Source organism: Anolis carolinensis, unplaced genomic scaffold, assembly GCF_035594765.1.
Source record: "Anolis carolinensis isolate JA03-04 unplaced genomic scaffold, rAnoCar3.1.pri scaffold_7, whole genome shotgun sequence".
In the NCBI taxonomy this organism is placed as follows: Eukaryota; Metazoa; Chordata; class Lepidosauria; order Squamata; family Dactyloidae; genus Anolis; species Anolis carolinensis.
The window spans coordinates 30,986,016-31,001,193 of NW_026943818.1; the positions used below are offsets into that span (position 1 = coordinate 30,986,016).

At 40.9% G+C, this 15,178-nt stretch overlaps 2 protein-coding genes across 17 annotated transcripts in view; both read right to left on the bottom strand.

The window, feature by feature from the left end:
• pias4 (protein inhibitor of activated STAT 4) overlaps positions 1–15,178 on the bottom strand; it is a 55,454-nt gene that overhangs the window by 26,938 nt on the left and 13,338 nt on the right. The gene's annotated exons all lie outside the window — the stretch shown is intronic.
• zbtb7a (zinc finger and BTB domain containing 7A) overlaps positions 1,546–15,178 on the bottom strand; it is a 31,856-nt gene continuing 18,223 nt past the window's right edge. For both annotated transcript variants that reach the window (XM_062960230.1, XM_062960231.1), the window contains exon 3: positions 1,546–14,130. In XM_062960230.1, the coding sequence (XP_062816300.1) occupies positions 13,614–14,130 (517 nt within the window). In that variant the 3' untranslated portion in view covers positions 1,546–13,613. The remainder of the gene's footprint in view (positions 14,131–15,178) is intronic.

Genomic DNA, 15,178 nt, shown 5'->3' on the forward strand with positions numbered 1-15,178 from the left:
ATACACACATATGCGTATATATATATATATACACACACACACACACACACACACACATATATCCCAGCCATATCTATTTTTCAAGGCCACTATACTATCTATGGCTAGATGGCCATCTGTCGGGAGGGTTTGGATGGTGCAATTTCTGCCTGGCGGAAGGGGGTTGGACTGGATGGCCCTTGGGGGTCCCTCCCTAATAATACCTCAATCATGTCTGTGGCTGGATGGCCATCTGCCCCTTGACAGCTTGACCCGGGGCTAATAGCCCACCCCACCCACCCCCACCCCAAGCCGCCCACCCGGGGGGCCGCATTAGCCGAGGAGGCGCCTGGCCGGGCCGATTAAGCGGGTGGGGGTCTCCAATCCGAAGCAGAGCTGATTAAAGACGGGACGGCGGATAGGGAAAGACCCCCCCCCCCCGCCACCGAGCCCCCCACCCTCCCACCCACGTGGTACGGAGACAGGCATCTACACTGTCGACTTAACCCAGTTTGGTTCCACTTCCAACTGCCCTCAATGAATGATAGGCAACCCTTAGGATTGAATGGAAATAATATAATACATTTACATTCAAATAACACCATCTCCCACCTTTGGGCTACTGAATGATTTCCCAACTCTTGAGTGTGTCTACACTGTCGAGTTAACCCAGTTTGGTCCCAATTCCAACTGCCCTCATTGGATGATAGGCAACCCTTAGGATTGAATGGAAGGAATATAGTATATTTACATTCAAATAACAGAATCACCCACATTTGGGCTACTGAATAATTTCCTAACACTAGTGCGTCTACACTGTGAAGTTAACCCAGTTTGGTTCCACTTCCAACTCCCCTTTTTTGAATGATAGGAAACCTTTAGGATTGAATGGAAGGAATATAGTATATTTACATTCAAATAACAGAATCACCCACCTTTGGGCTACTGAATGATTTCCCAACTCTGAGTCTGTCTACACTGTCGAGTTAACCCAGTTTGGTCCCACTTCCAACTGCCATCATTGAATGATAGGAAACCTTAAGGATTGAATGGAAGGAATATAGTATATTTACATTCAAATAACAGAATCGCCCACCTTTGGGCTACTGAATGATTTTCTAACCTGAATGAGTGTGTCTACACTGTCGACTTAACCCAGTTTGGTCCCACTTCCACCTGCCCTTATTGGATGATAGGCAACCTTTAGGATTGAATGGAAGGAATATAGTATATTTACATTCAAATAACAGAATCGCCCACCTTTGGGCTACGGAATAATTTCCGAACTCTAGTGCATCTACACTGTGAAGTTAACCCAGTTTGGTTCCACTTCCAACTGCCCTTTTTTGAATGATAGGAAACCTTTAGGATTGAATGGAAGGAATATAGTATATTTACATTCAAATAACAGAATCACCCACCTTTGGGCTACGGAATGATTTCCCAACTCTGAGTCTGTCTACACTGTCGAGTTAACCCAGTTTGGTCCCACTTCCAACTGAGCTGCCCTGGAATCCAGAGGAAACGCAGAAAATCGAGCCCGGAGAAGTAAATGGAGACGAGGCGGAGAGAAAAAAGAAATCTATTAGTGCAAAAAATTAACAGTTTTCTATTACAGTACAATATATGGAAGGAAGGAAGGAAAGAAGGAAGAAAGGAAAGAAATGAAAATAAACCAACGTACAACTGATTCGATTTTAGTCCACAACCAATCCGGAACAACGGAAGGAAATCAAAACGTAGTTTTCGCTGCTTTAGAGTCATTATATCGCCGTGTTTCGGAAAAAATAATAATACCTAAACGCAAGGATAATCCCGGGCGAGAAAAATGTTGTAGCGGTTGCCCCGCCCCCACTCGCCCCGGAGCCTGAAAAGTTCGCTTACGGAAAAAAAAACAAACAGAAAATTATAGTTGTCCCCATAAAGAGAATACCCCAAAAACCCGCCCCAAAAAATTCCTAACTTTGTTCGAAGGAAACGGGATGTTAAGAAACGGTCGGGAAATTATTCGCCGCGGCGAAAAAACAAACAATGTGGAAATTATCCCAGCCGCAAAAAAGAGAGAACCAACCTGATCAATGTTATCCGTCGCCATCGTGGGATACAATGGCTTTTTTCTCGAGAGAGAGATAAAAGACACAAAGTATTTGGGAAGAAGCGAGAATCGAGATAAAGTATTTGGGAAGAAGCGAGAATCGAAAGGATCGGAAAACCGCGGAATTCGGTATCTCGAAAAAGTGGATTTGGTTTCGAAAGAAGCGAGAATCGGAGGATCAGAAAACCGCGGAATTTAATATCTCGGAAACGTGGATTCGGTTTCGAAAGAAGCGATAATCGGAGGATCGGAAAACGGCGGAATTTAATATCTCAAAAAAGTGGATTTGGTTTCGAAAGAAGCGAGAATCGAAGGATCAGAAAACCACGGAATTAAGTATCTTGTAAAAGTGGATTTGGTTTCAAAAGAAGCGAGAATCAGAGGATTGATAAACTACGGAATTAAATGTCACAAAAAGGCGAATTCAGTTTCCAAGGATCGAAAAACCGCAGAATTAAATATCTCAAAAAGGCGAATTTGGTTTCCGAAAAAAAGGTTTCTGTTGTGTTCGATCAAGAAACCCATTCAATTTGGGGTCAGAATAATACCAGAAAGTCATAAGAAAACTATACGTATATTTCTCGTTTTGGGAGAAAACAAGACTCGCTCGTTTCTGGTTCGCTAGCCGGAAAACTGCGGAAGTAAACGTCACGAAAACATGGATTCGCTTTCCAAAGATCAGAAAATCGCAGAATTAAATATCTCAAAAAGGCGAATTTGGTTTCCGTAAAAAGGTTTCTGTTGTGTTCGGCCAAGAAACCCATTCAATTTGGGGTGAAAATAATAAGATATAGTCCTAAGAAAACTATACAACGTCTATTTATCGTTTTGGGAAAAAGCAAGAACTGCTTGTTTCTGGTTCGTTAGCCGGGACGAATTTGGAAAAAGTCCTAAGAAAACTATACGTCTAATTCTCGTTTTGGGAGAGAGCAAGACTTGTTTGTTTCTGGTGCGTTAGCCGGGAAGCGTTCAGAAAAAATAATGGAGATTCTCATATTGAAGAAGGGAATGCGGGTCGGTGACCGAAATAAAAACATATTTTATAAAGAAGGGATTAATATTAAATCAGGGGAAAATTGTCCCGTATCGCTCTGTACCATCCAAAATTCTCCGACGCAAAGGCACCATTGAGAACCGATTCTCTCCCGGGAAAGAAAGACATACATACACGGAGAGCCGCTCTCGTTTCCGAAAAAATGTTTATCAAAACACCCTGAAGTTTTTATATATATATATATTTGTAGCTTTTTGTGAAAAGGAAAAAGGGAGGAATTTGGGGTTTCCAGATGGGGGCTCGTCCGGGATCCTGTAAAAATGAGTCGAGAGGGAGCGAGTCGGAGCGACGAGGCACAGCGGGTTGTTTTTTTTTTTTCAAAAGGGGGGAAACATGGCTTCCTTCTTCCCGTTTGCGCTCTCCCGGAGCGGGGTCAGGAAGAACCTCATGGCTTGGTTCGGGGTTCGGAAACGATTGCGTCCGACTCGTTTTCGTCCTTTTCGGAACGAGAGATGAGAAATCAGTAAGAACGGTGACCGGTCCCTTTGGATATATTATTTTTCAAGGAAAAGTCAATATAAATGGTGACTGGTTTTTTCGGGAAGAGAGATAGGAAATCAATAAGAACAAGGACCGGTCCGTTCGAATATATTATTTTTCAAGAAAAGGTCAATAGAAATGGTGACCGGTTTTTTCGGGAAGAGAGATGGGAAATCAATAAGAACGAGGACCGGTGCATTTGGATATATTATTTTTCAAGGAAAGGTCAATAGAAATGGTGACCGGTTTTTTCGGATACATTATTTTGAATATGAATAGTGACCGGCCCCTTTAAAGAGCGTATTTCACAGAGACCACAATCAAGAATGACCGGTTCCTTCCTTGGATAGTTTTAAAGAGAAATCAAGACAAATTGTGACCGGTTCCTTCGGATAAATTATTTTTCAAGGAAAGTTCAATAGAAATGGTGACCGGTTTTTTCGGATATATTATTTTTCAAGGAAAGTTCAATAGAAATGGTGCCCGGTTTTTTCCAGATACATTATTTTGAAAGAGAAATCAATATGAATAGTGACCGGTTCCTTTGGATATAAAGATGGTATTTCACAGAGACCACGATCAAGAATGACCGGTTCCTTCCTCGGATAGTTTTAAAGAGAAATCAAGACGAATGTTGACCAGTCCCTTCGGATAAATAATTTTTCAAGGTCAATATGAATGCTGACCGGTTTCTTTGGATACATTATTTGTATCGCGACCGGTCCTTTGGACAAAACTATTACTCAAAGAGAGGTCAACGTGAACAACGACCGGTCCCTTTGGATGAATTATTTTGTAAAAAAGGGGAAGAATCTCGAGATAAATATATATATTTCGGGTCGGGAAGGATGGCGTTTAGCACCAAACGGGAAAACAACGAGTCCAAAGAAGGGCCGAATCGTGTATTATTTGGAAACGAAACGACGGAGAAAACGAGGGGAACACGACCTCGAGAAGGAGAATCTCGCAACCCGAAAGAAGAGCCGGCGCCGTAGAAATAGGCGAGTCAACACATTATCATATGTTTATTCTAGCTGGGATGAACACGCATGCCATACAACTATTAACCCTTGGACCCGCCAACCGCACTACGTTGGTCCAAAGAAGGACCAGAGATCTCAAGAACATCTGGTGGACAAGGATGGTTGAAGAAATCCAACGATTCGCAGATTTGGGATTTTTAAACGCCACAAAAGGCATCTATGGACCAAGAAATCATGGCATAAACCATCAGATGGACAAAACAACAACCACACTATGTTGGAAAGAGCACTACCACGAGCTCCAATGTGGCCAAAGAGGTTATCTCGCAAATCCCACAACAACAATCCAGCACTGCCGACTCTGGAGGAAGTCGCAAACGCTGTCAGTCAACAAAAAAACAGCAAAGCCAGCGGACCCGATAGGATCCCTGTTGCGAAAAACTGGCTTTTGAAGGATCTAGGTGGAGGTTAACTCTGACCAGAAGTGCTGTGGTATTCGGAGAGGCGTGAATGGAGGGCGGAAGAGAAAAACGGGCCAATAGGAAGGCGGTCAAGTCAACCCTGACCGGGACCACCTTGGGGTAAAAACAGGCTCCGAAGTCAACCACGTATCCACCATCAAGACACTACACTTGGAGGGCCATCATACTCGGACAACGAGGGATCGCCGAAATAAGTATCGCATTTAGCACCAAATCGGAGAGTTGAGAGTCCAAAGAAGGGTCTAATCACAAATTACACCTTAGCTACAACGTTCTCAATCACCCCAAGACTTAACCACATATCAAAGCCCACCTTCTCCCAACTCAGGGCAATTGACTTTTGTCGGCCGATTTTAATATCCTTGGAGTAGCCTGGTCCACCCATTCAGCCACAGGACCGGGGAGCCGATAGTTGCATGGCACAACATCAACAAGATTCGAGCAGGGAAAAAACAACCAATCACGCTTCAAAAATAAAATAAAATAAAATCCCATTCTCTTCCAAAACAGCGCTTTGGATCGTAGCCATTTTACATTGCGTCTTTCCAAAAAAAGAACAAAAGAAAAAAAAAACCAAACCAAGGGGGAAAAAATAAACAACGCTATCAAACATTAGGATTTTTTTTTAAAAAAGAGGGTCTTCTATACAAGAATGAGAAATTCCATCATTCTAAATTTTTAATATATATATATATATATTCATTTTAAGCCCCCTCCCCGCAAAAAAGTGCATTTTATATATTTATTTATATATATATATATCTTCTGTACTTATCTCCCAACGTCTTTTACGTTATCGAATCCCCCCGCAATAAAGAATTCTATCAAACATACAATCTATGGAATGTCTCGTCTGTGCTTTCCTCGTCAATCTGAATAAACAGTAAATTAGCCATTGAAAGTTTTTGCTCGTTTTCAAAAAAAAAAATTGATTTTTTTTTAGAGTGCTCTGGATAGATTATTTCCTTATCAATAAAATAAAGAGACGACACTAAGAGTAGCAATAGCAATAATTATCATCGTAAGGTAAGAAGAAGAAAAATGGCCCCCGTCTGATAAAAAATATCTTATTCTTCCTCGACCAATCTCATGTATTATATCTATATATATATATCTATACCTATATCTTAGAAAATAAAACAGCATCAATACGGCATTATTAATATACTCTCCATAGGGTTAAAAAGGGGGGGGATCGGACTCTATAAGGACCTCAACACGGGACAAAACTAGAACGGAACGCTCCTTGTTTAAAAATATATATATATAGCGAGAAGAGATAAAGAGTTATATATAATTTTTTTTCGTTTCAAAAAATAAAATCCCGACGACAATTCCTCTGAACTTAAATAAAAACTCCCGCTGAAAAATATATATAAATAGATCTATAGGTTTTTTCTTTTTGTCTTTAAATAGGAAAGTCGGACCGAGGAGGAAAGAAGGCCGACCGGGTACGGGCCGCGAGATAGAAATTGGAACGAAGGAACGAGCAAAGAAGGGGTGGAAAATAGCGTAAACAACGAGCCGCGGATACGGAGAAAAAGGAGGATTCGAACCTAACGCTTCGCTCGAGCTCGGCCTGAATCGGGACCTTTCTGTCCACACCGCAAGCAAACAAAAGCCAATCGTTTCCGTTATTATTCCGCACAGAACGGTCCTTTTCCCGCCCGAAAACCCGATAACAAATCCCTGAAAATCCGCCCCTTATTTCGACTCAAGGATCTTCTTTCCTCCTTTTTTTTACAAAGCTTTCTCTCTTTTACAAAGTGCAACACGATCCCAGCATTAGTGCAAAGAAGGAACAAAAAATCCCCAGCGATTTCGAGACAGAAGAAAAATGCTTAAGGCGTTTCTTTTTTTTTTTTGGGTGAGAAATGGTCCTGATTCGTCCTATTTTTTAATAGTTAAAGCAAGGCCGTATCGCTTCGGCGAGAAGCGGGGGAAATGGGTGAATATATATAGAGAGAAACATAGGGGAATATATATATATATGTAAATATAGGTAATATTGATTTCTTTACCGATTTGGGTCCCGTTATTAACGGGTTAACGCTACTCTCTGCATGACAAACACTCGCATCTTCCCCATCCTTTACAATTATGAGATTTTTTTTTCAGAAATGTACTTCCACAAAAACAACTGATTTTTTGGAAAGATACTTCCCCAAAAACAACGGAATTCGTCCCTGATTTTTCGGAAATAAACTTTCCCCCAAAACAACTAATTTTTCAGAAATATATTTCCCCAAAAACAGCAGAATTCGTCCTTGATTTTTTCAGAAATATACTCCTCCCTAAAACAGCGGAATTCATCCAAAAATTTTTGGAAATATATTTCCCAAAAAACAACGGACTTCATCAGAGATTTTTCAGAAATATATTTCACCAAAAACAACAGAATTCCTCCTAAATTTTTCAGAAATATATTTCCCTAAAAGCAATGGAATTCCTCCTAATTTTTTCTGAGTTATACTCCCCCCTAAAATAGCGGAATTCATCCTAAATTTTTCGGAAATATATTTTCCAAAAAACAACAGAATTCGTCCTAGATTTTTTGGAAATATATTTCCCAAAAAAACGGAATTCATCAGAGATTTTTCGGAAATATATTTCATCATAAACAACAGAATTCCTCCTAATTTTTTTGGAAATATATTTCCCAAAAAACAACGGAATTCATCAGAGATTTTTCGGAAATATATTTCCCAAAAAACCAACGGAATTCATCAGAGATTTTTCGGAAATATACTTCCCAAAAACAACAGAATTCATTCTAAATATTTGAGAACGGAGACCCATCCAACAGACAAAAGGGGAGACATTTCATTTAAAAAGGAACGAAATGGAACGGGAAGTGCGAGAATGACAAGTTTTCGGTCTGGGGCGAAAATTTCGTCCTATTAAGAGCTACAGAATTTATCCGAATTGACCCCCCACAACTCGACACTTTCCGCCCTTTTTCGACATTCAAAGCGAGGCCAAGATGGAGTCACAAACGCAAGGGAGGGAAAGTACAAAAAGCGAGCGGGACGGGGACGGCGTTTCCGCCGCGGGTTCAAAGGCAACGGCAGCAGGGTTTGTGTGTCCTTCTAAGTCTCCACATTCTGACCACAAAACCTATCACTCCTAAAAACTTAATATGGACATTCTTGGGTTTTTATTATTATTGATCCTCCAATCCAGCAATTCCAGAGATATAATTTTAAACCAAATCCCAATTTTTTTCTAAAATATCGGTGGATACCGATGGCGGAACGAGCACGAAACCGCCCATAACCTTTCCCCCTTCCGAATAAAATTCTTATATTTAGAAGAACGAGAAGACACACAAACCCTGAAAAGTACAAATTCAACAAACGGACTTGAAATTACATGGAGAACGACCATCATTTTTTTTAAACAAACCGACAAAAACAAGAGATGTGTCTTTCGAGGCGTTGAGCTTCTTCTTCCTGAAACGCGGTAAAAATCGACAATTTCTTTGGCAACACTTTATCACAACCTGCATATTAATATTATTATTTTTTTTGGAAAAATAAAATAATTTTTTTTTAAAAATCAAAGGTCATATATATATATATTATACACATATATAATTTGAGAATAAGGGGGGGAAATAAACCCTGCGTGCGGAGAGATCCGGGTCTCTTTCGTTCGGACAAAAAGTGCGGAAATCGCGGAGGTTAAGGCATCACAAATACACAGTTTTCTCTCTCTGTTTCTAGTGCAAACACATCCCAAGGCTTGTGTCAAAAGTGTTGCCGTCGCCCCACAGATTCCCCGTACAAACATACAATATAATCCCCATTGCGATAAGGTGCGCTGCTATCCCTGCTCAAAGGGGGAAAAAGGAAGGAAAACAATGGAAACAGAACGAGAGCGAAAAAAGTGGAGTTACTTGAGGGCAATTTTTACGGGGCCCGACCAGGATCTCGCTCCGAGACTCGTGCACCTGGGCCACATAGTCTTTTGCTGGGAAACAGATATTTAATTAAGTTTTCCAACTTGAATAATTTTAATAATAAGGTTGCCCTGAAAACGAAAATTTGGGTTCTGCAGAGAGAGCGAGAAACGGAGGAAAAGCTTCTCGAACGGGGGACAAAACGAGCGGATCCTAAGACGAACCCGAGAAGCGTGAAAACGGAAACGGGGAAAAACGGGATACATTCTATAAAACCTGGGCCACATAGTCTTTTGCTGGGATACAGATATCTAATTAAGTTTCCCTCCTTGAATAATTTTAATAATAAGTTTGCCCTGTAAACGAAACGTTGGGTCCTGCGGAGAGAGCGAGAAATGGAGGAAAAGCTTCTCGAACGGGGGACAAAACGAGAGGATCCTAAGACGAACCCGAGAAGCGTGAAAACGAAAACAGGGAAAAACGGGATACATTCTATAAAACGGTCCGAGAAAGTGGCGTTATTTGGGGGCAACTCTTACTAGGATCTCGCTACGAGAGATTCATAGGCCGCATAGTTTTTTTTCTGAGATACTTATATATAAGAAGGAATTCCTTTTCTATTAAAAGGGAAGCGTTGAAAATCAAAATCCCTGAACTCTAGAAGGGGGTAAAAACGACCCAAAAAAAAAAGGAGGGAGAGGAATAATATCTCTTGTGCCGTTCGTACGCTATCTGGAAGCGAGCGAGATGGGGAGAGAAAGAGCGAGAAGAAGAAAAGAGAGGAATGCACACAAAACATGAACGGAGGGGAGAGATACCACAACTCTTCGGATCACGAGAAAAGAACCTCATGTCACTATTTACAACAAAGTCTAAGGGGGTGTTGTTGTTGTTTTTTTTGCATATGCAATCGGTTTGTTTTAGACTCAGTGCTAAGCCAGGGAGGGAAATTGCGCCGCGTCCGCATGGAAGTAAGTGCTGGGACCTCCTTCGCGATTCCGCCAGGCGAGAAAAAGTCGGAAGCGGAACAGACAAAATAATATTTCTCCATCCTATCGTTTCTCATCCAATCTTTAATTCCTTTTGTTGACCAAAACGGACGGTTTTTAGAAAAATACGGAAATTGCTAAATTGCTGGGAAATGTTGTCTATCCCTCGAATTTATCCCATTCTGGAAACGCCAATCTTTAATTATTTAGAAAAATACGGAAATTGCTGGGAAATGTCGTCTATCTCTCGAATTTATCCCATTCTGGAAACGCCAATCTTTAATTCCTTTTGTTGACCAAAACAGAAGGAATTTCGCAATGTAGGCGTTTAGAAAAAGGCGTTTAGAAAAATACGGAAATTGTGAAATTGCTGGAAAATTTTGTCTCTCCCTTAAATTTATCCTATTGTTTTGGATAAAGAAACGACTGTCTTTATCCCATTTGTTTATTTCTTCCAAACGACTAAAAAACAAAATTTAGAAAACGGAGAGTGAACCCTCATAGGGTTATGGGACCAGCAGATAAATACAGAGACCCCAAAAGGGTTATGGGCCCAGCAAATAAAGAGTCAAATAGGGTTATGGGCCCAGCAAATAAAGAGTCAAATAGAGTTATGGGCCCAGAAAATAATTATGGAGACCCCAAACGGGTTATGGTCCCAGCAAATAAAGAGTCAAATAGGGTTATGGGCCCAGCAAATAGAGAGTCGAATAGGGTTATGGGCCCAGCAGATAAACATGGACATCCTAATAGGGTTATGGGCCCAGAAGACAAATACGGACAACCTAAAAGGGTTATGGGTCCAGTAGATAAATTGTCCACAGAAGATCCAAATTGTCCAAACAGGGTTCGAATCAGGGCGAAACGAGGACAATACGGACAATCGCAATCAAAACAGACCAAAATTGTGCTAAAAATCGAATTTTCGGGAGGAACGTCAAATCGCCAACGCTTCCCCGCCCGATTCCGAAAACTCGCCGGAAGCCCAAATAGTCCGAAACAACAACAACAGAAGGAGGTCCCAAGACTTAGCGGCCGAGGATGATGGGAAAAACAATGAGAACGCACACAGGTCAGCACTGGCTATGTAAGACATATTTTCGTTTTAGAAAGAACATAAAAAGGGGCGGGGGAATAAACCATACACAAAAACAAAACCCCATGATTCCTGCTTAAAAATTCAAGCTTCCATTGTGTATATTTTTTCTCCCCCCCCGAAGTGCGAATCACTTCCGAGGGTTGCTTTTTTTTTTCTTGTCATAATATATAGATAGGTAATTCTAAATTTCGCTGTGTCACAGAATCTAATTAACTCAGATCCTCCCATTTTTGTTTTCTCTTTTCCCCCCCCCAAAATATATAGATATATGTATATATATATTGAGAGAGATACGACATACATATCTGTGGATTTTTTTTGTGTTTTTGTCTCTTACAAAAATAAATTCAAATTCTAGGAATTGTCATTATTATTTTTGAATCATAAAAACCATAAATAATAAAAAAAATTCTTTCCTGTAGTAGATAGAAGAGGGTTCCCGACGTGTAAACATAGGTGCTTTCTGTCTTTCTTATTTTATATATATATATATATATTTCTTTTAAATTAAGATAAAGTGATTTCAAAAGTACCCGTTCCGTTTCAAAGTGCTAAGACTTTTTTTTGTTTTGTTTCTTTCCGATCTTATTTTTTGTTTTTGTTTTTTTTTTCAATATTGCTTTTTCTTCGTCTTCGGTATTAAATAAAAACACCCCCAAAAAATCCCTGACAAACTTTTTGTCCGCAAACACACAACACAACTCACTCCCCGCCTCCGATACATTCCACCAAACGGTTTACCTTTTTTCAAAATCATCAAATTATGCAAAAAAAAAAAAAAAGGCTAAAAAGTGCTTGGGAAAAAAAAATAAGAAAAATACTAAAATCTTTCTCTCTTTTTCTCTTATCATCTATATATATATTTTAAAAATCTGTCTAAAAAAGTGTCCTTGGTTTTGTTTTTTTTAGCTTCGAGATAGCGGTGCCATTTTCGGCCAACCTGATTATTTCCCTGCTAACTTTCACTCTATTTAATCTATCTAAAAATACGGGAAAAGGAGCACCAGAATCCCCAAATATCGCCCTTCGGCGTAGGAAAAATTTCAAGAAATAAGTGAAAGAAAAGAAAGAGCAGGTTGTTTTACAGCTACGACGGTTGCAAAACGTGGGAATATTGAGATGTTTGTACTTCACCAAACCTGAGAGTCAAATAGGGTTATGGGCCCAGCAGATAAACATGGAAATTCTAATAGGTTATGGGTTAAGCAGAAAAATATGGAAATTCTAATAGGTTATGGGTCCAGCAGAAAAACATGGAGACCCTAATAGGGTTATGGGCCAAGCAGATAAACATGGAAATTCTAATAGGTGATGGGTCCAGCAGAAAAACATGGAGACCTTAAAAGGGTTATGGGCCCAGCTGATAAACATGGAAATCCTAATAGGTTATGGGCCCAGCAGAAAAATATGGAAATCTTAATAGGTTATGGGCCCAGCAGAAAAATATGGAGACCCTAAAAGGGTTATGGGCCCAGCAGATGAATATGGAGACCCTAAAAAGTTATGGGCCCAGCATATAAATATGGAGACCCTAAAAGGGTTATGGGCCCAGCAGATGAATATGGAGACCCTAAAAAGCTATGGGACCAGCATATAAATATGGAGACCCTAAAAGGGTTATGGGCCCATCAGACGAATATGGAGACCCTAATAGGGTTATGGGCCCAACAGATAAATTTGGAGACCGTAAAAGGATTATGGGCCCAGCAGATAAATATGGAGACTCTAATAGGTTATGGGTCCAGCAGATGAATATGGAGACCCTAAAAGGGTTAGGGCCCAGCAGATGAATATGGAGACCCTAAAAGGGTTATGGGCCCAGCAGATAAATATGGAGACCCTAAAAGGGTTATGGGCCCAACAGATAAATATGGAGACTCTAATAGGGTTATGGGTCCAGTAGACAACTATGGAGAATCGACAAGGGTTATGGGCCTCAGGCTGGTGGCGAAGGAAGAAAGAAACAAAGAGAAAAAGGAAGTAAAGAAGGAAGGAAGACAGGAAGGGGAAAAATATCTTCCCTAAGCATCTCTAACATTATTTAAAGCACACTGCCCTCTCCTGTTTGGTATCCCTTTGGAACTGCCTTGCGTACTAAAATAGATAAAAAATATCTCCCGTTATAACATTTAGACGTGTGTAAATATATATATATATATATATATATATACACATACATAATATAGCTTTTAAACTCTGGACAAACAACAATTCTGGAAGCTTCGTCTCGTGTTCTATCGCTATCTTTTCCCGACCCGCGTTCTCGATCTGGTTCCGACCCGAAAACCGAGGCCAATGCGGGGAAGGAGGTTATGGGCCCAGCAAGGGAGGAAGAGATAGCTATACGATAGACCTATAAGGCTAATTCTGTACGTTCCTTTTCCCCTTTCCCCCAAAAGGAAACCATATATATTTATATTTATACATATATATATATACATATATACGTGTGTGTTATGTAAATTTTTTGTTGTTTCTCTCTCTTTCTCTGGAGGAACGTGAATAACTAGATTTTGTGACACTCGTATTTGTTTTGCTCTGACTTTTTGGTTTAGGAGAGTCCCGGCGCGTTGCCCTCGGACGAACCCCCCGCTACATTCAGGCTCCCGGAACCGCCGCCGAGGTCGCCTTGGCCGCGGTCGCCGCAGTCGCCACCGCCGAGGTCGTTGCCGTTGTCGTCGTCGTCGCCGTCAAAGTGCTGTTCGAGGCCGTCCTGGAGCGGCAAGGCGCCCTCCTCCGGGTACTCCTCCTCGGCCTCCTCGTTGTCGTCGTTCCCGTCGGGGTGCGAGGCCGGGCCGGGCGCGACGAGGGCGGCCTCCCGCGCCCGGGGTTTCCGGCCCCGGCGGGAGGGGATGCCGTTGCAGCCGTCTTTCTTAAGGTGCCGGTGCAAGTGGTCGGAGCGGACGAACGTCTTGAAGCAGCTCTCGCACTGGTAGGGGCGCAGGCCGGTGTGGACGCGCATGTGGTTCTTCAGGTCGTAGTTGTGGGCAAAGGCCGCCCCGCACTGCTGGCACAGGTAGGGCTTCTCGCCCGTGTGCTTCCGCATGTGCACCTTCAGCTTGTCCTGCCTGAGGGGACACAACGGGCCAAAGAAAGAGAAAAACGAGACGAGGGTCACCGCCATACGTCAGGCATGGGCTTATTATTATTATTATTATTATTATTAGTATTATTATTATGGGTTGCCATGCAGGATATCTCTTCAAATTTGGCACTTTTGCCACAAATGGTAATTGGGCCAATTGTTGTTCCTAGTGCTAGAATATTTATTATTAATTATTATTATTATTATTATTTATTGGTGACATTTACATCCCGCCCTTCTCACCCCGAAGGAGCACCCCGCAGAGACATTATTATTATTATTATTATTATTAGTAGTAGTAGTAGTAGTATTATGGGTTGCCATGCAGGATATCTCTTCAAATTTGACACTTTTCCCGCAAATGGTAATTGGGCCAATTGTTGTTCCTAGTGCTAGAATATTTATTATTAATTATTATTATTATTATTATTTATTGGTGACATTTACATCCCGCCCTTCTCACCCCGAAGGAGCACCCCGCAGAGACATTATTATTATTATTATTATTATTATTAGTAGTAGTAGTAGTATTATTATGGGTTGCCATGCAGGATATCTCTTCAAATTTGGCACTTTTCCCGCAAATGGTAATTGGGCCAATTGTTGTTCCTAGTGCTAGAATATTATTATTAATTATTATTATTATTATTTATTGGTGACATTTACATCCCGCCCTTCTCACCCCGAAGGAGCACCCCGCAGAGACATTATTATTATTATTATTAGTAGTAGTAGTAGTAGTATTATTATGGGTTGCCATGCAGGATATCTCTTCAAATTTGGCACTTTTCCCGCAAATGGTAATTGGGCCAATTGTTGTTCCTAGTGCTAGAATATTATTATTAATTATTATTATTATTATTTATTGGTGACATTTACATCCCGCCCTTCTCACCCCGAAGGAGCACCCCGCAGAGACATTATTATTATTATTATTAGTAGTAGTAGTAGTAGTAGTATTATTATGGGTTGCCATGCAGGATATCTCTTCAAATTTGACACTTTTCCCGCAAATGGTAATTGGGCCAATT